Source organism: Petromyzon marinus, chromosome 54 (genome assembly GCF_048934315.1).
Source record: "Petromyzon marinus isolate PM22_M1 ecotype Great Lakes invasive population chromosome 54, UKy_Petmar_22M1.pri1.0, whole genome shotgun sequence".
In the NCBI taxonomy this organism is placed as follows: domain Eukaryota; kingdom Metazoa; phylum Chordata; class Hyperoartia; order Petromyzontiformes; family Petromyzontidae; genus Petromyzon; species Petromyzon marinus.
Window position 1 is genome coordinate 6,041,801 of NC_133720.1, and position 23,213 is coordinate 6,065,013.

The 23,213-nt window shown below is 53.5% G+C and overlaps 1 protein-coding gene across 5 annotated transcripts; it reads left to right on the forward strand.

The window, feature by feature from the left end:
• The first annotated feature begins 5,667 nt into the window (after positions 1-5,667).
• Positions 5,668-22,389, forward strand: LOC116954078 (uncharacterized). 5 transcript variants are annotated; one of them, XM_076052120.1, is made up of 5 exons: positions 6,840-6,926; positions 9,297-9,385; positions 18,749-18,903; positions 19,324-19,380; positions 20,715-22,389. In XM_076052120.1, exons 3-5 carry the CDS (start codon positions 18,787-18,789, stop codon positions 21,474-21,476), a joined length of 936 nt encoding a protein of 311 aa, XP_075908235.1. In that variant the 5' UTR covers positions 6,840-6,926; positions 9,297-9,385; positions 18,749-18,786; the 3' UTR covers positions 21,477-22,389. The 5 variants fall into 5 exon arrangements, with proteins under 5 accessions (XP_032830388.2, XP_075908235.1, XP_075908234.1 ...); XM_032974497.2 differs by lacking the exon at positions 9,297-9,385 and having other exon boundaries at positions 5,668-6,926; XM_076052118.1 differs by lacking the exons at positions 6,840-6,926; positions 9,297-9,385 and adding an exon at positions 11,177-12,308.
• Positions 22,390-23,213: the final 824 nt, after the last annotated feature.

Below are 23,213 nucleotides of genomic sequence, written 5' to 3' on the forward strand. Positions count from 1 at the left end.
CCTCAAAGGTCCCGCCACATCGCCTGGAGCAAACGCCGCGGTGATGTCACCGTCACCTCTGTGGCGAACGAACGGCGTTTGTGATGGGGTTGTGTGTGTGATGGTGTTTGTGTGTGATGGTGTGTGTGATGGGGTGTGTGTGATGGTGTTTGTGTGTGATGGTGTGTGTGTGTGATGGAGTGTGGGTGTGATGGGGTGTGTGTGTGATGGGGTGTGTGTGATGGTGTTTGTGTGTGATGGTGTGTGTGTGTGATGGTGTTTGTGTGATGGAGTGTGTGTGTGATGGGGTGTGTGTGATGGGGTGTGTGTGTGTGTGATGGTGTTTGTGTGTGATGGGGTGTGTGTGATGGGGTGTGGGTGTAATGGTGTGTGTGTGTGTGAAGGGGTGTGTGTGTGATGGAGTGTGGGTGTGATGGGGTGTGGGTGTGATGGGGTGTGTGGGTGTGATGGGGTGTGTGTGTGATGGGGTGTGATGGGGTGTGTGTGTGATGGGGTGTGTGTGATGGGGTCTGTGTGTGATGGGGTGTGTGATGGGAGGAGGAAGGGTTATCGCGCTGCGCTATGAACCCGGCAATCCGGGTTCGATTCCTGCTCACGCCCAACACCGGTGACGGTGATCTGAACCGGTCCTGGGCCTCCCCTAGGTCGACTCAGCCTCAAGTAAGTACCTGGTGTGGTGTAAACATCGCCACTGGGGAAACAAAGGCGGTTGGGCGTGGTTCTGGCCACCCACCCCTCGTGTACCGTTCCTGCCTTCATAGGTGCTCGCTAACAGCACTTGCCCCTACAGTCTGTTAAGGCTATATGGGGGATCTTTGTCTTTGTGTGTAATGGGTTGTGTGTGTGATGTGTGTGTGTGTTGGCACAGGTGGTCCATCGGCCAGTCATCTCAGTCGACCCGTGGCACCTGGGTCTGCCACGTGACCTGCCGGCGGGCGTTCGACACTTCACGTGGCCTTAACGTGCACCTAGCCTGGCACAAGCGCCGTGGTGACGTCACCGCCACTTAGTGGCGAATGGCGGTTGTTGTTGTGTGTTGTTGTTGTGTGTGATGGTGTGTGTGATGGTCTGTGTGATGGCGTGTGTGTGATGGCTTGTCTGTGTGATGGCTTGTCTGTGTGATGGTGTGTGTGTGTGATGGCTTGTCTGTGTGATGGTCTGTGATGGTGTGTGTGTGATGGCGTGTGTGTGATGGTCTGTGTGTGTGTGATGGTCTGTGTGATGGTGTGTGTGTGTGATGGCTTGTCTGTGTGATGGTCTGTGTGTGTGATGGTGTCTGTGTGATGGTCTGTGTGATGGTGTGTCTGTGTGATGGTGTGTCTGTGTGATGGCTTGTCTGTGTGATGGTCTGTGTGATGGTGTGTCTGTGTGATGGCTTGTCTGTGTGATGGTCAGTGTGTGTGTGTGTGATGGTGTCTGTGTGTGTGTGATGGCTGTGTGTGTGATGGCTTGTCTGTGTGATGGTCTGTGATGGTGTGTGTGTGATGGCGTGTGTGTGATGGTCTGTGTGTGTGTGATGGTCTATGTGATGGTGTGTGATGGTCTGTGTGTGTGTGATGGTCTGTGTGTGTGTGATGGTCTGTGTGATGGTGTGTTGGTGCCTACAGCGTACTGGCTGCCTTCCCAGACAACTCCCGTCTCCACCCCCCTCGCTGTCTCTCCCCCTCCGCCGCTCCACGTCTCACACCACCCCCTCCCCTCATCCTCTCCCTCCGTCTCACAACGCCGCCTCCTCCCTCCCCCTCCCCTTTGTCTCAAGCCCCTCACCCCCCGTCTCTCTCCCCGTCCTCCCTCCCCCCTCCTCACTGTCTCATCCCTCCCCACTCCCCTCTTGTCTCTCCCCCTCTGTCCACCCCCTCCCCTCTGCCTCAACCCCCCAGTCTCAAGACCCTCCCCCTCGGTCTTTCCCACTTCCCCTCTGTCTCACACCCCCCTCTCCGTCTCACCCCCCCCCGTCTCCCTCCCCCTCTCTGTCTCACCCCCCCCCCGTCTCCCTGTCTCACCCCCCCCCGTCTCCCTGTCTCACCCCCCTCTCCGTCTCACCCCCCCCCGTCTCCCTCCCCCTCTCTGTCTCACCCCCCCCGTCTCCCTGTCTCACCCCCTCGTCTCCCTCCCCCTCTCTGTCTCATCCCCCCCTCTCTGTCTCACCCCCCCTCTGTCCCATCCCCCCCTCTGTCTCACCTCTCACTACCCCCGTCTCCCTCCCCCTCTGTCTCATCCCCCTCTCGCTGTCTCCCCCCCCCCCCCTGTCTCACCCCCCCCCCCACTTTGTCTCAGACCCCTCCCTCTCCCCTCTTGTCAAATTAATAAAATATGAAAACACTAATAGCGAATATTAAGGCTCCGCGTAATAATCAACGTTTTGCGAGTACACTAATGCAAATGTTACGCTCATCATCAAGAGCCATTGTCTATCCACTGCAGGAGCAAGGCCTCCACCACCCCCCCAACGCCCCTCGCTGTCGTCCATCTGCCGAAGCCGCCGATCTTTCATCGCTCCATCTCCGCGGTGGTCGTTCCCTCCCCTTCCCCCACCTTGGTTTTGCGTTCCGTCGCTAGCCTCGACCACGGGGGGTATCGAACGAAGGGGGATAATCGCTCGAGTCGACGAAGCCTCGTGGGGTTGTCACAACCGCACCGGCGGTGCCGCCTGCCCGCTACGATGACAGCTGGCTTTGAGAAGCTACGGGGGGGAAAAGGAAAACTAAATAATAATTACTAGTGACGAATTCGCCACGTTCTGTTTGCTTGACAACCCTTCACTTAGTTGGCTGTGTCGTCGGGTGGTGGCGGGTTTTAACGACACATTTATATATTTACGCGATATAACCCCCCCAAAAAACCGTCTTATCAATAATAATAATCGTCAACTAAACCACCCCCCCCCCCAAAAAAAATATATATTTTCGACGAAAATCAGGTAAAGCACAACAGGTTGTCTTCTTCGTGCTCGGGAGTCCATGAGCGAGTCCGCCGTGGCCACGTGGCGGCTCTTGGCTGCATCGTCGCGTGCGCCGCTTTCAGACGCGCCTCTTGCGGCCGTCTGGAACGCTCTTCCTTCCAATGTTATGAAGCCACGAGGAGCTATGCAATTTGAAATCATCTAGATCTCCACTTATGCACTGCACTACTATACACTACACTATACACTACACTTTTGTCTGACAATCGAACAAAGACGGTCACCGCATCGCGCGGCGCTTTCAGATGCGCCTCTGCGGCCATCTGGAACGCTCTTCCTCACGATGTGAGGAAGCCGCCACTGGAGCTTTTAAAATCACCTAGATTGAAAATATTTCTTTAGAACTGCTTGCTCTGGTTAGTTTCTATTCATCCCCCGCACCTGCGATTGGCACGGATGACTACGTACCGGTGCGAAAGAAGTTCAACATACGTACGTACGGACATGTGCAACGCTTGGAATTCCACTGAGAGAGAGAGAGGTGGAACACGCGTGCATTGCAGAACATACGCAGGTCCGTAATGTCACCCAGACTGTTTACAAACATCTGTGGAAGTGAGCTTCTCCACGATAAATACAGACCCTGAAAGTACTTTGATGTGATGAAGGGCCATTGCCCAAAACGTCGCCTATGATACATTTTTTGTCTATCAAGACCACACAGCGTTACCAAGGAATTGCGTGTTGTCGTTGTGGTTGTTAATTTACCATTCATTGTTACGGTAACGTTCTGACCCGCCCCTACCGGACATATATGAAAAGGGGAGCTTCATAGTTCATCGGATTTCTCCAAGTATGAATAAATATTCTGATTATAACCTGGTGGGCTGCTTGGGAATTGCCGTTGCTGTAGGTTTTGGGGCTGGCTGGCTGGCTGCTGCCAGGTGGCCAAAAGATGGCAATGGATTCTTGAATCTATCTGTGCGGAGATTTGATCAAGTGTGGTACGGCTCGTAGAGGGGGAGGAGGAGGGGGGGAGTGTGAAGTTGTCAATAAATATTCTCATTCTGAATTGTTCTTGTGCACCGCTGCCAACTGTCAACGCAGTAGCACCAAGCATCACCAAATAATTTGTTTACGTGAGCTCGGACAGGGCACGCCATGGCGAGAAGTTACGAAGAAGACCGGAGGTCCAGAGGTGAAGAGCATTGACCGGAGGTGGGCCAGCCAGGGAATGGTGACGCGTCCGAGAGGACACCCATGGAGGAGATGGAGCGATGCTCTGAGATCAGCTTCCTCGTGTGCTTGCGTCTCTGTAAGCCAACCGTGCTAATCGGAGGTGCGGGGTGGATTAAGGACAAACTAACACACAAAAAGCCGTTGTAAAGAAATGAGTTTGGCACTCTGGATGATGATTTAAAAGTGCAATTGCTCCCACAGTGGCTTCCTAATATCAGAAGCAAGAGCGTTCCAGACGGTCGCAGAAGCGCGTCTGAAAGCGCGATAGGGTGCATGTTGGGAGGTGGAGTGTTGGCACCACAGTGGATAACGCACTGCGCTACAAACCCAGCGACCCGAGTTCGATTCCCGCCTACGGCCACCAAAAACCATTGATAAACGTTGGAATCAGGTCTTAAGACTCCCCTAGATCGACTCGGCCTCAAATGAGAACCTGGTGCGGGTGTGTAAACATCGCCACGAGGGGAGACCAAGGCAGCCAGGCGTGATGCTATGCCACCACAACCAAGGCCCATTAAGCTAAGTAGGTAGCTCTTTTTCAAAAGCGCGCTGGGTTATCACCAACGATAGCTCAACGAAGTGGCTTATCGTGTACATTGCCAGGTACGTGAGCGACATCAGCGGACCTTAATCCAGCTGTGGATGGGCCATGGATAACAATGTACGGGCCTTCGTCCAGCAGTGGATAGACTATGGATCATGATGTTGAGGCCTTGATCAAATAGTGGATATACCAAGTCTCATGATTAATGGGGAAGGTCTTATAGCCTAGCAAGTGAACAGACCCACAGCTGTCAACTCGTATGTATAGCTTACCCCGTATTCGTGTACACGATTAATTGGGGTTTCACGGTCCATACAGCGTACAGCTGTTTCAGTACGGGCAACAACAGTGTTTTATTTGTGTTTCTCCCTTGTGATTGGGGAACTTTGCAGGATGAACGTTGATATTTGTAAGGGGCACGGGGTGACCAATTAAGATCTCCGAATTGGCCTGTAAGGGGTTGAAACAGTTCATGCAGCCCACAATGATGCTTGCGGAGGCTGCAACTCAGCAGTGGATAGGCCGTTCGCTCATGACGGCGGCGAATGCATCACTTCAGCCGTGGCGGAAACAACCGCGCCTCACGATGGACCGGCGTCGAGAAGCCTTTCATCCCAGCAAGTGTCCCGATCACAACGAATGAACGGGGGCCCGCCTTCGGCGGTCATCCAGCAGTGGAGTATCCCGCAGGAGGCTATCGCGACGGAGAACCTCGCAACCGCCTCCCGCCCAGCGCCGCCGCGCCGGCGGAGTGGAGGAGCCCGCGCGCGGCGTTTATATAGCGGAGCCCCCACCTCTCTCCCCCCACACGGAGAGGGGATGGGGGCGGGACCCGCCACACGAACCCCCCGCGCACCCATTGGACGAGCGCGTTGGTCAACCCTGGGTCGCCTCAGGATGCGCGCTCCGATTGGGTGGACCGCTCGTCGATGGCCACGCCCCCTCACCGTCCCCCCTCTCCCTCCCCCGCACGTTTAGCCCCGCCCCCATCCGAGCGACGCCATTTTGAAGCGAGGGAGCGGGAGAAGGAGGTTGGAGGTTTTGGAACAGCTGAGAGCGCCGGGCAGCACCGGGGGCAGCACCGGGCAGCACCGCGGGCAGCGCCGGGCAGCACCGCGGGCAGCGCCGGGCAGCACCGCGGGCAGCACCGGGGGCAGCGCCGGGCGCAGCACCGGGCAGAACGTGGGGCAGCACCGGGGGCAGCAACGAGTAGCACTGGGGGCAGCTCCGGGCAGCACCGGAGAACCCGGGACGAGAAACTCTGGGCCGGATCCAGAACCTGGGGCGGCGGCGGCGGGGGGGGAGCCGGGACCACGGGACCACGGACTCGGGCCACAAGCAAGGAACCAGGACCCCCCCCCCGCCCGCCGCTGCAAGACCAGGGACCCCCCCCCCCCCCCCATTGGCGAGCGGGATCCCGCGAACCAACATCTCGGGACTCGGGGAACCCAAAGACCGCCGCCAACCAACAAAGTGCGGGACAGGGGATCGGAGATCGGGACCAGACACGCCACTGACGGGGCGCCACGCCGGGCGGCCGCGTTCACGCAGCGGGGAGAGCAGAGGGGGCACGGGGTAGCCGGGCAGCGGGGGGGGGGGGGTCCCTCGAATCGGGTGATCGGGAACTTGGAGGACTTCTGATGCCAGAACCCGAGACCGGCATCGCAATAACCCGGAGGAGGGCGCCCCGGGGCTAGAGGACTGCGCGGTCAGCGCACACGAGTGGGGGGGGGGGAATCCGTCGGAACGCAACCGGACTGGGATCCGAGGGAACCCCCACAGCGGCGTCGAGGACCGGTCTCGGAACGTTGGCAGTCACGTGGGCGGGGGGGGGCGACGACTCTCTAACCGGGCTGTCTGGAGTCGGACAGCGGAGGGGGGACGTCGTCCCAAGGCCGGCTCCGAACGATCGCTCCGCCGTAGGGGTGGGGTGGGGGGGTCTTATCTGAACCCCAGATAAACCCCCTCGATTGAACCGCCGCGTCCCTGCAATGCACGCGCGGCGCCCGGGGTACTGCTGCTCCTGAGGCCGCCCGCGTGTGAGAGACCCCCCCCCTGCCCCCCACTCGACCCCGCTGCCCGGGAGACCTCCCCCGGGACTCCCCACCCCCGGGGAAACCCCGTGAAGGGGACCCTTGATGCCGGCGCGAGGCTCGGCGAGGCCTCCCTGCAGACCCCATGCCTCCCCCGCGCTGCTCCGAGCCCCCATCGGCGCGGACTCCGACGAGAGCGACCAGAGGGGTGAGTCCCCCACGGCACCCCCCTCCACGCGTCTCGCAAACACCCCCACAACCACCTCCACCCCCCCTCAAAAAAATCCCAGACCCCCCCCCCGTAGATGTTGTGTACCCCCCCCCCTTAGACTCAACCCCAAATGCGGTCCCCTCGGATCCCCGGTCGGGAGGGTCCCACGAGCCCACCGCGTCCCCTTGAACCCCGGCCCTGACCCCCGAGGCGGACGCGACCCAGACAGACGGGGCGGGGTCTGTCTGCTGGGGTCGATACGGGGTGTGCGTGGTGCCTGTGTGTGGTGCCTGTGTGTGTGTGGTGCCTGTGTGTGTGTGGTGCCTGTGTGTGTGTGTGGTGCCTGTGTGTGTGTGTGGTGCCTGTGTGTGTGTGTGGTGCCTGTGTGTGTGTGGTGCCTGTGTGTGTGTGGTGCCTGTGTGTGTGTGGTGCCTGTGTGTGTGTGGTGCCTGTGTGTGTGCGTGGTGTGTGTGTGCGTGGTGTGTGTGTGGTGCCTGTGTGTGTGTGTGTGGTGCCTGTGTGTGTGTGGTGCCTGTGTGTGTGTGTGGTGCCTGTGTGTGTGTGGTGCCTGTGTGTGTGTGTGGTGCCTGTGTGTGTGTGGTGCCTGTGTGTGTGTGTGGTGCCTGTGTGTGTGTGTGTGGTGCCTGTGTGTGTGGTGCCTGTGTGTGTGTGTGGTGCCTGTGTGTGTGGTGCCTGTGTGTGTGTTGCCTGTGTGTGTGTGTGGTGCCTGTGTGTGTGCGTGGTGTGTGGTGCCTGTGTGTGGTGCCTGTGTGTGTGTTGCCTGTGTGTGTGTGTGGTGCCTGTGTGTGTGTGGTGCCTGTGTGTGTGTGTGGTGCCTGTGTGTGTGCGTGGTGTGTGGTGCCTGTGTGTGGTGCCTGTGTGTGTGTGTGGTGCCTGTGTGTGTGTGTGGTGCCTGTGTGTGTGTGGTGCCTGTGTGTGTGGTGCCTGTGTGTGTGGTGCCTGTGTGTGTGTGGTGCCTGTGTGTGTGTGTGTGTGGTGTCTGTGTGGTGCCTGTGTGTGTGTGGTGCCTGTGTGTGTGTGGTGCCTGTGTGTGTGTGCGTGGTGCCTGTGCGTGGTGCCTGTGCGTGGTGCCTGTGCGTGGTGCCTGTGCGTGGTGCCTGTGTGTGGTGCCTGTGTGTGTGTGCGTGGTGCCTGTGTGTGTGTGCGTGGTGCCTGTGTGTGTGTGCGTGGTGCCTGTGTGTGTGGTGCCTGTGTGTGTGGTGCCTGTGTGTGTGTGTGGTGCGTGTGTGTGTGTGGTGCGTGTGTGTGTGGTGCCTGTGTGTGTGTGGTGCCTGTGTGTGTGTGTGGTGCCTGTGTGTGCGTGGTGCCTGTATGTGCGTGGTGCCTGTGTGTGGTGCCTGTGCGTGTGTGCATGGTGCCTGTGTGTGTGTGCGTGGTGCCTGTGTGTGCGTGGTGCCTGTGTGTGTGTGGTGCCTGTGTTTAGTGTGTGTGTGTGTGGTGCCTGTGTAGGGTGTGTGTGGTGCCTGTGTGTAGGGTGTGTGTGGTGCCTGTGTGTAGGTTGTGTGTGTGTAGGGTGCCTGTGTGTGTGTATGGTGTGTGTGTGGTGCCTGTGTGTGTGTGGTGCCTGTGGGTGGTTACGTGTCTGTAGGGTGTGTGTGGTGCATGTGTGTGGTTCTGTGTATAGGGTGTGTGCTATTCATGTGTGTGGTTCTGTGTGTAGGGTATGCGTGATGCCTGTTTGTTGAGTGTGTGTTTGTGGTGCCTGTGTGTAGGCTGTGTGTGTGGTGCCTGTGTGTAGGGTGTGTGCCTGGTGCCTGTGTGGTTCTGTGTGTAGGGTGTATGTGTGTGTGGTGCCTGTGTGTAGGGTGTGTGTTTGGTGCCTGTGTGTGGGGTGTGTGCGTGATGCCTGTGTGTGGTTCTGTGTGTAGGGTGTGTGTGTGTAGGCTGTGTGTGGTGCCTGTGTGTAGGGTGTGTGGTGCCTGTGTGTGGGGGTGTGTGTGTGGTGCTTGTGTGTGGTTCAATGTTGAGGGTGTGTATAGGCCTGTGTGTAGTAGGGTGTGCGTGGTGCCCGTGTGCGGGTCTGTGTGTGAGTGTGTGGGCGTGTGCTTTGGGCTCTGTGCGGGGTGTAGGTCTGGCTGTGTGGGAGGGTGTGCGTGGGGCTGTGCGCCTTGATTGGGGTTACGTCACGTTACACGGCGCGTGTGCTTGAAGGGGGGGGGGGGTGTGCGTGAGATGGTGGTGGTAGGGGGTGGTTAAGGGGTGTCAGAGGGTTCGTGGTGTGGGTGTGCACAGGGCATGTGTGGGTGTGCGGAGCCACGGCCGAACACCAGTGACGAATGTCTGCACTGGTCCTGGGCCTTCCCTAGGTCGACTCGGCCTCAAATGAGTGTCTGGTTCGGTGTGCAGTAAACATCGCCACTAGGGGAGACAAAGGCGGCCGGGCGTGGAGCTGGCCACCACACAACCCCCGTCGCGTGCGGCGCCGGCCTTCATAGGTGCTTGCTGACAGCACTTGCCCCTACAGTCTTGTTGTCTTTGGTGGGTGTGAATGGTGGTGGGCCTTGTACACCTTGAGATCACATGGGGTGTCGGAGGCTCGTCTCCTCCTGGCAAGAGGCCACGGGACAGGGCCCCCTGGCCTGCAGGTTGTTTTGGGTTGACCCATAACAACCTGCGCCAACCTGCGGAGTTTTATCCGCCCGGTGGTCTGCGCTCGTTGTTGTGAGCATCGTTGCTGTGGTTGGATGGCGACTGCCTCCAACGCCCAGACAAAGACGAAGGTCCCCCGTGTAGCCTTTAACAGGCTGTTGGGGCAAGTGCTGTTAGCGAGCACCTATGAAGGCTGGGACGGTACACGAGGCGGTGGGTGGCCAGCACCACACCCGGCCGCCTTTGTCTCCCCAGTGACGATGTTTACACACCGCACCGGGTACTCACGGTGTTGGACGTAAGCGGGAAGGGAACTCGGGTGGCTGGGTTCGTAGCCGCGACACTACCACATACACACTCACACACCCCAGACACACACTCACACATACCCACTCACACACACACTCACACATACCCACTCACACACCCACTCACACCCCAGACACACACCCACTCTCACACACACATACCCACTCACACCCCAGACACACACACACACATACCCACTCACACCCCAGACACACACTCACACACCCACTCTCACACTCACACACCCACTCTCACACACACACTCTCACACACATACCCACTCACACACCCCAGACACACACACCCACTCACACACCCCAGACACACACACATACCCACTCACACACCCATTCACACACCCCAGACACACACACACATACCCACTCACACACCCACTCACACCCCAGACACACACACACTCACACCCCAGACACACACCCACTCTCACACACACATACCCACTCACACACCCCAGACACACACACATACCCACTCACACCCCAGACACACACTCACACCCCAGACACACACTCACACACCCACTCTCACACACACTCTCACACACATACCCACTCACACACCCCAGACACACACACACACACTCACACACCCCAGACACACACACACTCACACCCCAGACACACACTCACACACCCACTCTCACACACTCTCACACACATACCCACTCACACACCCCAGACACACACACACACCCACTCACACCCCAGACACACACTCACACCCCAGACACACATCCACTCTCACACACACACCCCAGACACACACACACACCCACTCACACCCCAGACACACACCCACTCTCACACACACACACCCACTCACACACCCACTCACACACCCACCCACACACCCATCCACACACCCACTCTCACACCCCAGATACATCCACTCACATCCACACACCCACTCTTACACCCCAGATACACCCACTCACACCCCAGACACACACCCACACCCCAGACACACACACACCCACTCACACACCCCAGACACACCCACTCACATCCACACACCCCCAGACACACACACCCACTCACGAAGATCCCCCATATAGCCTTAACAGACTGTAGGGGCAAGTGCTGTTAGCGAGCACCTCTGAAGGCTGGAACGGTACACGAGGGGGTGGGTGGCCACCACCACGCCCGACCGCCTTTGTCTCCCTAGTGGCAATGTTTACACACCGCACCAGGTACTCATTTGAGGCTGAGTCGACCTAGGGGAGGCCCGGGACCGGTTCAGATAATCGTCACTGGTGTTGGCCATGAGCGGGAATCGAACCCGGGTCGCCAGGTTCATAGCGCAGCACGCTAACTGCTACACTAGCGCTCCCCACACACACACCCTCAGACACATACACCCTCAGACACATACATCCTCAGACTCACACACCCTCAGACTCACACACCCTCAGACACACGCCCAGACACACACACCCCAGACATACACCCCCCAGACATATACCCACTCACACACCCAGACACAAACCCACTCACACAACCAGACACACACACCCACCCCAGGCACACACCAACCAACACACGCCCAGACACCCACACACTGCCTTGCATCCATACACCCAAACCCTCAAATCGACACACCCCACACACACCCCACACACACCCCCTCACACACACACCCACACACGCCCAGACACCCACACACACCCACACACACCCAGACACCTACACACACCCACACACGCCCAGACACCCACACACGCCCAGACACCCACACACGCCCAGACACCCACACACGCCCAGACACCCACACACGCCCAGACACCCACACACACCCACACACGCCCAGACACCCACACACGCCCAGACACCCACACACACACCCAGACACCCACACACACACACAGACACCCACACACACCCACACACACCCAGACACCCACACACGCCCAGACACCCACACACGCCCAGACACCCACACACGCCCAGACACCCACACACGCCCAGACACCCACACACGCCCAGACACCCACACACACCCAGACACCCACACACACACCCAGACACCCACACACACACAGACACCCACACACACACCCAGACACCCACACACACCCACACCCAGACACCCACACACGCCCAGACACCCACACACGCCCAGACACCCACACACGCCCAGACATCCACACACGCCCAGACATCCACACACTCCCAGACATCCATACACTCAAACCCTCACATCCGCACACCCCACACACCCACCCACTCACAAACCCACCCACTCACATACCCCACACACACACCCACTCACAAACCCACCCACTCACACACCCCACACGCACACCCACTCACAAATCCACCCACCCACACACGCCCAGACATCTACACACGCCCAGACACAACGAACCGCCACCACCCACGCACCACACTCGCACACCCCCTCAGCATCTTGATGGTGGTGGTGATGTTGCTGGTGATGATGGTAACGATGTTGCTGCTTATGTTTAATGGCGATGATGCCGATAATGTGGTTGTTGATTTATCAGATGGTCTTGCTGCTGTGATCCTCCTGCAGATGTTCCGGTGATGTTGTTTGGCTGATGTTGTTGATGTTGACTGCCGACGTTGCTCTGGATGTCGGTACCGATGGTGTCGGTGATGTTGGCGACGATGGCGATGTTGCGTGCAACGTTTTTTCGCCGGCGGAAAAGAAATGGTGCTGTCCGATGGCGATGGACCTTGGCTGGCTCGCCGGGAAACAGAGGCTTCTGTGTGGGCTCCGGCGCAGACAGAGCTGGAGGGGGCCGGGGTTAAATGAGTTCAGTCTGGCAGCCTCCGCGCACGCGCACTCGCACGCACAGAGATATATATATAGAGATATATAGATATATAGAGATACATATAGATATATAGAGATACATAGAGATATATAGAGATACATAGATATATATAGAGATACATAGAGATATATAGAGATACATAGAATATAGACAGATATACAGATAGAGATACATAGAGATATATAGAGATACACAGATATATAGATATATAGAGATACACAGAGATATATAGAGATATATAGAGCTATATACATAGAGATACATAGAGATATATAGAGGTATATACATAGAGATAGATGCATAGATATACATAGAGATACACAGAGATACACAGAGATATATATAGATATATAGAGATGCATAGATATATATAGAGATATATAGATACATAGAGATATATAGAGATACATAGAGATATATAGAGATACATAGAGATATATAGAGATACATAGAATATATACAGAGATACACAGAGATATATATATATAGAGATATATATAGAGATATAGAGATACATAGATATATAGAGATACATAGAGATATATAGAGATACATAGAGATATATAGAGATACATAGAGATATATAGAGATACATAGAGATATACACATAGAGATACATAGATATATAGAGATACACATAGATATATAGAGATACACAGAGATATATAGATATATACATAGAGATACATAGAGATATATAGAGATATATACATAGAGATAGATACATATATACATAGAGATACACAGAGATATATACATAGAGATATATAGAGATATACACATAGAGATATATAGAGATACATAGATATATAGAGATATATAGAGATACATAGAGATATAGAGATACATAGAGATATTTAGAGATATATAGAGATACATAGAATATATACATAGAGATATGGACAGAGATTTACACATAGAGATACATAGAGATATATAGAGATACACAGATATATAGATATATAGAGATACACAGAGATATATACATAGAGATACATAGAGATATATAGAGATACATAGAATATATACATAGAGATATAGACAGAGATATACACATAGAGATATATAGAGATACACAGATATATAGAGATACACAGAGATATAGAGATATATACATAGAGATACATAGAGATATATAGAGATATATACATAGAGATAGATATACATAGAGATATACACATAGAGATATGCACAGATATACACAGAGATATATACATAGAGATATATAAAGATATACATAGAGATATATACAGCGATATATATACACAGATACATAGAGATAATAGAGATATATACATATATATACATAGAGATATACAGAGATACATAGAGATATATACATAGAGATATGTAGAGATATACACATAGATATATACATAGAGATACATAGAGATATATACATAGAGATACACAGAGATACATAAAGATATATAGAGATACACAGAGATACATAGAGATATATACATAGAGATACGTAGAGATATACACATAGAGATATATACATAGAGATACGTAGAGATATACACATAGAGATACATAGAGATATATACATAGAGATACATAGAGACATACACATAGAGATACACAGAGATACATAGAGATATATACATAGAGATATATACATAGATATATACATAGATGTACATATAGATATACACAGATATATACATAGAGATATATACATAGAGATACATAGAGATATATACAGAGATATATAGAAATATATACATAGCGATATATAGAGATATATACATAGAGATATACACATAGAGATACATAGAGATATATACAGAGATATATAGAAATATATACATAGCGATATATAGAGATATATACATAGAGATATACACATAGAGATACATAGAGATATACACAGATACATAGAGATACATAGAGATGTACACATAGAGATACACAGATACATAGATATACACAGAGAAGTACACAGAGATATACACAGAGATATACATAGAGATATACACAGAGAGATACACAGAGATATATAGAGAGATACACAGAGATACATAGAGATATACATAGAGATACATAGAGATATACACAGAGATACATAGATATATATACAGAGATACATAGAGATGTACACATAGAGATACACAGAGATACATAGATATACAGAGATATCCACATAGAGATACACAGAGATACATAGATATATACACATAGAGATACATAGAGATATACACATAGAGATACATAGAGATATATACATAGAGAGATACATAGACATATATACATAGAGATATACACATAGAGATATATAGAGATACACAGATACATAGATATACACATAGTGATACATAGAGATATACACAGAGATACACATAGATATACACAGAGATACATAGAGATATACAGAGATATATACATAGAGATATACGCATACACAAATATACACATAGGGATACACATAGAGATACATAGAGATATACACACATATATACACAGAGATACACATAGAGAGATACACATAGAGATATACACAGAGATACACACAGAGATACACTTAGAGATACATAGAGATATATACATAGATATACACAGATATATACATAGAGATATACAGAGATACATAGAAATATACATAGAGATATATACATAGATATATACATAGAGGTATATATAGATATACACAGATATATACATAGAGATATATACATAGAGATACATAGAGATATACAGAGATATAAACAGAGATATACACATAGAGATATATACATAGAGATTTATGCATAGAGATATACACAGATATACATAGAGATATACACAGATATACACATAGAGATGCATAGAGATATATACATAGAGATATACACAGAGATACACAGAGATACATAGAGATATACACAGATATACATAGAGATATACACAGATATACACATAGAGATGCATAGAGATATATACATAGAGATATACACAGAGATACACAGAGATACATAGAGATATACACAGATATACACAGAGATATACACAGATATACACAGAGAGATATATAGAGATACATAGCGATATACACAGAGATATATACATAGAGATATATAAATATATACACAGATATATACAGCGATATATACAGAGATCCATAGAGATATACACAGTTATATATACATAGAGATACATAGAGATATACACATCGAGATATACATAGATATACAGAGATATATGCATAGAGATACACATAGAGATATACACAGAGATATACACAGATATAGAGATATATACATAGAAATATATGCATAGAGATACACAGATGCATAAAGATATATACATAGAAATATACACATATATACAGAGATATATACATAGAGATACACACATAGAGAAATATACATAGAGATACACAGATACATAGAGATATATACGTAGAGATATACACAGAGATGCATAGACATATACACATATACACATAGAGACATACACAGATATAGAGATATACATAGAAATATATACATAGAGATATACACATACATAGAGATATATACATAGAGATACACAGGGATATACAGAGATATACACAGATACATAGAGATATACATCGAGATATATACATAGAGATATACACAGAGATACATAGAGATATATACACAGATATACACACAGATGTATAGAGATACACACATAGAGATATAATACATTTAGAGAGATATACAGAGATATACACACAGATATGCACAGAGCTACACAGAGAAACACAAATATATACACGTAGAGAGATACAGATATAAATATACACAGATATACACATACAGACATACACAGACATATACACACACGTTAACCATACATAGATACTGTATACATACACACGTGTCTTTTATGTGTGTTCCTGTATGGAACACATGATATCTTTTCACCCCGACAGTTTGTTAAGGCGAGACGGGGTGATCTTTGTGTGTATCCAGTATCTTTGTGTGTGTGTGTACCATGCGCCTGTGTGTGTGTAATATAATACCACGGGCAAAGTCTAAAATGAACCCGCATCTCAAGAGCCATGTGCATGGTTATCCTACAGAGGATTATGGAGGCGGCCAATCATGTCGGCAGAATATAAGAGGAATGCATTAAGCCTGGACTCTCAGAATTACAGAGACCCATAGACTCCCATAGACTGCAATAGAGACCCATAGACTCCCATAAAGACCCATAGACTCTTAAAGAGATCCATAGACTCCCTTTGACCCATATACTCTTAAAGAGATCCATAGACTCGCTTAGACCCATATACCCTCATAGAGACCCATAGATTGCCATAGAGACCCATCGCCTCACATAGAGACCCATAGACTCTCATAGAGACCCATACACTCCCATAGAGACCCATAGACTCTCATAGAGACCCTTAGACTCGCATAGAACCGGTCCTGGGGCTGCCCTAGGTCAACACCGCCTTAAATGAGTACCTGGTGCAGTTTGTCAAAATGAGGACTGGTGAGACAAAGGCGGCCGTGCCGGCCTCCATAGGCGGTGCTCGCAAACAGCACTTGCCCCAGTAATCAAGGCGGTACGGGGGATCTTTGTGTACGTGTGAGTGAGAGTCGGCGGGGTGGGTGGGTGGGTGCAGGGCGAGTGCGAAAGTCTAGACGTTGAGTCATCACGGTGTGGCCCCCTGCCAAAATAAAGGCTCCCATGACGGGGAAGGGTAGGCCCCCCCCCAGCCCCCTCCTCTTGCCAGAATAAAAGTCCCTCGTCACGGGATTGACCCGCTTGCCAAAATAAAGGCCGCCCCGTCGGCCGGGTGCCGTCTGCCAAACATCAAAGGCTGGCATCAGCTGTATCGTCCCCCGCCTGGCAGAATAAAAGTCTGCGTCGCAGAGTGGCCCCATGCCAAATTAAAGCCCCCCCCCCCTGCCGTCGTCCCCCCCCCCCCCCGCCAATCTCCCATCTTAAGTCAAGGTCTCTCCCCTGGGGGCAGGAAACTTCTGCCCTAACCACCGTGTGAGGTCGTCGCTCGTCCTGCACAGACCCCTCCTCCATCCCTCTCTCTCTCTCTCTGTCTCGTTCGTCTGCAACGACCTTGCCGCACCCGCACAGCCATCCACGCTGTGGACTCCCTGTCCCCTTGTTCAAGAGGCTACGGCTTCACTCCGCCGTGCCCTACTGCTCCACCTCTGCCCGACCTTGGTTCGTCGTCGGCATCCTCATCATCATTTTAACACGCAGGCTTTCGCCGTAACGGAGGTATTTTTTTTTCTTCCGCTATCTAACCCAAAGAAGACTTTTATTACGGATCATCATTGTCGGCCATGATCAATCCACTGTTGGATTAAGGCCCCCTCCTCCCCCGCCGTCCCCCCACCAGTGCCTGAAGTCACCTCTCGCGATGGTGGGGGTGTGCCCCGGTGGCTAGGAGATGTTAACGACCTCGCCTGGTATACTGGAGGTCGTTGTATATTTGGAGATTGTCGTCGCGTGGATTTTTCTCCGGGTCCTCCCTTTTTCCACTCCACACTTAGAATCATCATGCGCTGATGGTGTGTCGGTGACGGTGTAACAGTGATGGTGCGTCGGTGATGGTGTATCGGTGATGGTGTGTCGGTGACGGTGTAACAGTGATGGTGCGTCGGTGATGGTGTGTCAGTGATGGTGTGTCGGTGACGGTGTTACAGTGATGGTGTGTCGGTGACGGTGTTACAGTGATGGTGTGTCGGTGACGGTGTAACAGTGATGGTGTGTCGGTGACGGTGTAACAGTGATGATGTAACGATGATGGCGGTGTTGGTGATGGTTTAATGATGATGGTGTAACGATGGTGTAACGGTGATGGCTTAACGGTGATGTTGTGTCGGTGACGGTGTAACAGTGATGGTGTGTCGGTGATGGTGTGTTGGTGACGGTGTAACAGTGATGGTGTGGCAGTAATGATGTCTTGTCGGTGGTGTAACAGTGACGGTTAACGGTGATGGTGCAACAGTGACGGTTAACCGTCATGGTGTGATGGTGACGGTCTAACAGTGATGGTGTAACGGTGACGGTGTGTTGTTGACCGTATAACAGTGACGGTGTAACAGTAACTGCGTAATGGTGTCACGGTGACGGTGTAACGGTGATGGTGTGGTGCGCACAGGGGTGGTGTGTGTGCCGCCACGGAGGCTGGTGCTGCTGATGGCCGGTGTGGCTGCCATGGTGTTCCTGCCCTGCTCACTGCTCCACCACCACCACCACCACCTCCTCCTCCTCCTCGACAGCCGCCCCACACCCCCACTGCTCGCGCACACCATGGTAACCGTAGTAACGCGCAAGCTCCATCGTAGCCACGGTGACGCACAAACACCACGGTGGCCGTGGTAATATGCGCACACCATGGTGACGCATCAGAGTAGCATGCGTGCCGTGCTAGCCGTGGTAACGCTGCGGTAACACGCACGCCGTGACGACTTACACCACCACACACGACTCGTGGCATGCTCGCCGCACGACACGAACAACACAACATGCGAAGTCCCTGTTATAGTGGGGTCATGATGATGATGCTGCTGATGACAATGATGCTGATGTTGCTGCTGCTCATGCATTTGATGATGATGCTGTTAATGATGCTGTTAATGTTGCTGCTGATGATGCTGTTCGCACTGATGATGATGATGCTGATGATATTGATGGTGATCCTGCTGATAATGCTGCTGTGTGTGTGTCTCACAGGGTAGTGGCCTGTGGCCTGCTGACCGAGCAGCCTCGCAAACCGCAAGTTCTCATCAGGTGACTGGTCCCACGTCACACCCGCATCGTCGCGCCCACAACATCACACCCACAATGTCACCCCCGCAACGTTTCACACGCAACGTCACACCTGTAACGTCACCCCGGCAACGTCACCCCCACATCTTCACCCCCGCAACATCGTACCCACAACATCACACCTACAACGTGACACCTCCCACAACGTGACACCCCCCCTCCAACGTGACGTCCGTGCCCCCCCCCAACGTCACACCCACAACATCACACCCACTACATCATACCCTCCAAGGATGAACCCCAACATCACACCCGCAACGTCACACCCCACAACGTCACCCTTGCAATGTCACATCCGCAACATTATACCGACAACATCACACCCACAAAATCACCACCCCCGCAATGTCACACCCGCACCCTCACATCCACAATTTCACACCCGCAATGTGACCCCCACACCATCACCCCCACACCATCACCCCCACACCGTCACCCCCACACCGTCACACCCCTCAACGTCACACCCCCGCAACGTCACACCCGCAACATCGCACCCGGGAACGTCACACCCACACAGTCACACCCGCAAAGTCACCCCCGAACCATCACTCCCGCACTGTCACACACCCCCAACGTCACACCAACAACATCATACCCCCACAACATCACACCCGCAACGTCGCGTCCGCACAACACCCACAGCTTCACACCCGCACCGTCACCCCCGCAATGTCACCCCCACAACGTCACCCCCACAACGTCACCCCCGCAATGTTACCCTCGCACCGTCACACCCACAATGTGGTGCCCACATAACACCCGCAACGTCACACCCCCAACGTCACACCCCCAACGTCACACCCCCAACGTCACACCCCCAACGTCACACCCCCAACGTCACACCCCCAAAGGGCACCCCCGCAAATGTCACACCCACAACGTCATACCCTCAACGTCACACCTCCAACGTCACACCCCCCAAGGTCACCCCCACAACGTTTAATGACGACGCGTCAGTTGTTGTTTTTACCGGTGGGGCCTCGCTAGCCGGCGAGTCACCAGCCAAGTGACGTGAGAATTCCTCACCAGACATCAGCTCGCCTGACCCTCACCACTCATTGATTTCAATGTCTCTCTGTGTTCTATGTTCTCCCTCCCTTTCTCTTTTTCTCCTCTCTCTGTTTTCCACTTCTCTCTACCCTCCCTCACCTTACTCCCCCCCATCTCTCCCTCCCACTCTCTCCCCACCCCCCTCTCTGCCCCCCACCCTCTGCTCCATCCCCCTCTCTCCACCGACCCTCTGCCCCCCCCCCCACTCTCTCCACACCTCCCGCCACCGTCGCCCCCACCAGCCCCTGGTGTGCGGCGGTGCCTCTGCGACGGGGGGCCCCCCGGCCGCCCGCGACCCCTTCGCCCGCCCGGGCGGGGGACTCAAGTACCCCTACAGCTCCTCCGAGGTGGACCTGCCCCCCACGATCGCGCTCTCGGACGGCGAGGAGCCGCCCCCCTACAAGGGTCCCTGCTCCTTGCGCCTCCGCAACCACGAGCAGCAGCTGGAGATCAACCGCGAGGCCATCCGGCCGCCCCCCAACCGCACCGTCTTCGACAGCGACTACTGGCCGCACTTCCGGCCCCCCTCCTGCCGAGCGGGGGTCTCGGCGGGGGGGGCTCGCGGCGGGGGGGGGCCCCTGCGGGGGCTGCTGCTGCCGCCGCCGCCCTCCTACAGCGAGGCGCTGAGACACTGCCTCATGCCGCACGCCGCGGCGACGACCGCCGGCGGCGCGACCGGCGCGGCCGCCGCCGCCGCCGCCAAGGCGGTAGCCGGCCCCGCCGCGGGCACCACCGCCGTTGCCGTCCCTGCCGCCGGCGGCGCGACCGGCGCGGCCGCCGCCGCGACTGCCGCCACGAAGCCCGGCGCGGTCGTCTCCGCCGGCGACGGCGGCGCGACCGGAACGACCGCTGCCGCCGCTGCCGCCGCCGTTGCAGAGGCGGGCGCCGGCGTGGCGGTGGCGGTGGGGCCCGGGCAAGAGACGGCGGTCGTGGTTGTGGTGGTGGGGATGGGGATTGGGGGCGGCCAACCGCAGACTAACGCCGCCAGGGGACGCACGGCTTGACGGGAGCACGGAGACGGACGGGCCGACGGACGGACTCGTGCGGACGGACGGACGGACGGACGGACGACTCGTGCGTGCACGCGGGGTCAAAATCCATAGCCCACACTGCAAAAGAGCGGCCGTTGTGGATCCGGGGACGGAAGGGGAAAACGGAGCGGCGTCGACGGCTGCGGCGGTGACGGCGGTGCCAAAGAGGGAGAGCTGGAAGGAGGAACTGACGGACGCGGGCGAGCGCGTGAAGCGGGCGAGAGAGCCAAGCAGCGAGGATTTGGACCGGTCATTGCGGGAAAGTGGGGAAGGGCGGGGGGGGGGTGCCAGTGCTGGACTCGCGGAGGACGAAGACGGAGGAGATGAAAAAAAATAATAAGAAATATCTATATCTCTATTATATAAACGAGAAGAGATTCTATCTATATATATACGTCTAGCGACACGCCCGGCCGTTGGCGCGGCCGGGAGATGTTCCAAAGTGCTTTTAGGGGTCAGGCAAAAGTTTCACAAAAGCACACAGCCACCGGGAGGTGGTCGCTCATCACCCGGCGCTCACCACCCGTCGCTCACCACCCGGTGCTCATCACCCGGTGCTCACCATCGCCCTCCACCCGGCGCTCACCGTCGCTCACCACCCGGCGCTGACCACCCGGCACTCACCACCCGGCGCTCACCATTGCTCACCACCTACACGAGGAACGCCGCTCATCGTTTTGTTACCATAATGATGATGATTATTATTATAATTATTATAATTGCCGTCATTATTAACTGTTGTCGTTGAGGTCTTTGTTGTTATATTTTAGGCTCTGTCAGTGCCAAGAGCGTTGTGGCAGAAGCTTATTTAATTGCTATTGCTGTTATTTTATATTATTTTATTATTAGATAATTTGTTAACGAGGAGGAGATGGGGGGAGGGGGAGGTGGGGCAGGCGTGGGGGGGGGGGTCAAGCAGTTGCACTAAATCTGGGGGGCACGATCGGGGGCTGGGCGTGCATGTGTGTGTCTGTGTGTGTGTCTGTGTGTGTGTCTGTGTGTGTGTCTGTGTGTGTGTCTGTGTGCAGGTGTGTGCAGGTGTGTGTGCGTGTGGGGAGAGCGGTGGCTTAGCGGTTAGCGCTACGCTGCGCTCCGAACCCGGCGACCCGGGTTCGATTGCCCGCTCAGGGCCAACACCGGTGACAATTATCGGAACCGGTCATGGGCCTCCCCTAGGTCGACTCGGCCTCAAATTAGTACCTGGTGCGGTGTGTAGTAAACATCGCCGCAGGGGAGACAAAGGCGGCCTGGCGTGGTGCTGGCCACCCACCCCCTCGTGTGCCGTGCCGGCCTTCATAGGTGCTGCTCACTAACAGCACTTGCCCCTACAGTCTGTTAAAGGCTACACGGGGGGGGGGGGGGGCGGGGGGTCTCTTTGTCTACGATTGCGAGTGCAGGTGTGTGTGTACGTGTGTGTGTGTACGTGTGTGTGTGTATGTTCGTGTGTACGTGTGTGTGTGTGTTCACGTGTACGTGTGTGTGTACGTGCGTTGGTGTGGTAGTTGTGGCGAGTTAGGCGACCCGAGTTTAATTTCCGTTTGCGCACAACGTCGGTGACGAACACCTGAACCGGTCCCGTGGCCCTTCCCCAAAGGTCGACTCGGCCTTTCAATAAGTACCGGGTGCAGTTGCGTTATTAGAACGTCAGCACCGGGGAGACAAAGGCGGCCTGGCGTGGTTTTGGCCACTCCACTGCGCTCTCGTGTGCCG

What these genes read in the sequence shown, in the direction of transcription:
- LOC116954078 (XM_076052119.1), top strand. Translation starts at nt 11,131, where the DNA reads ATGAGCGGGAATCGAACCCGGGTCGCCAGGTTCATAGCGCAGCACGCT.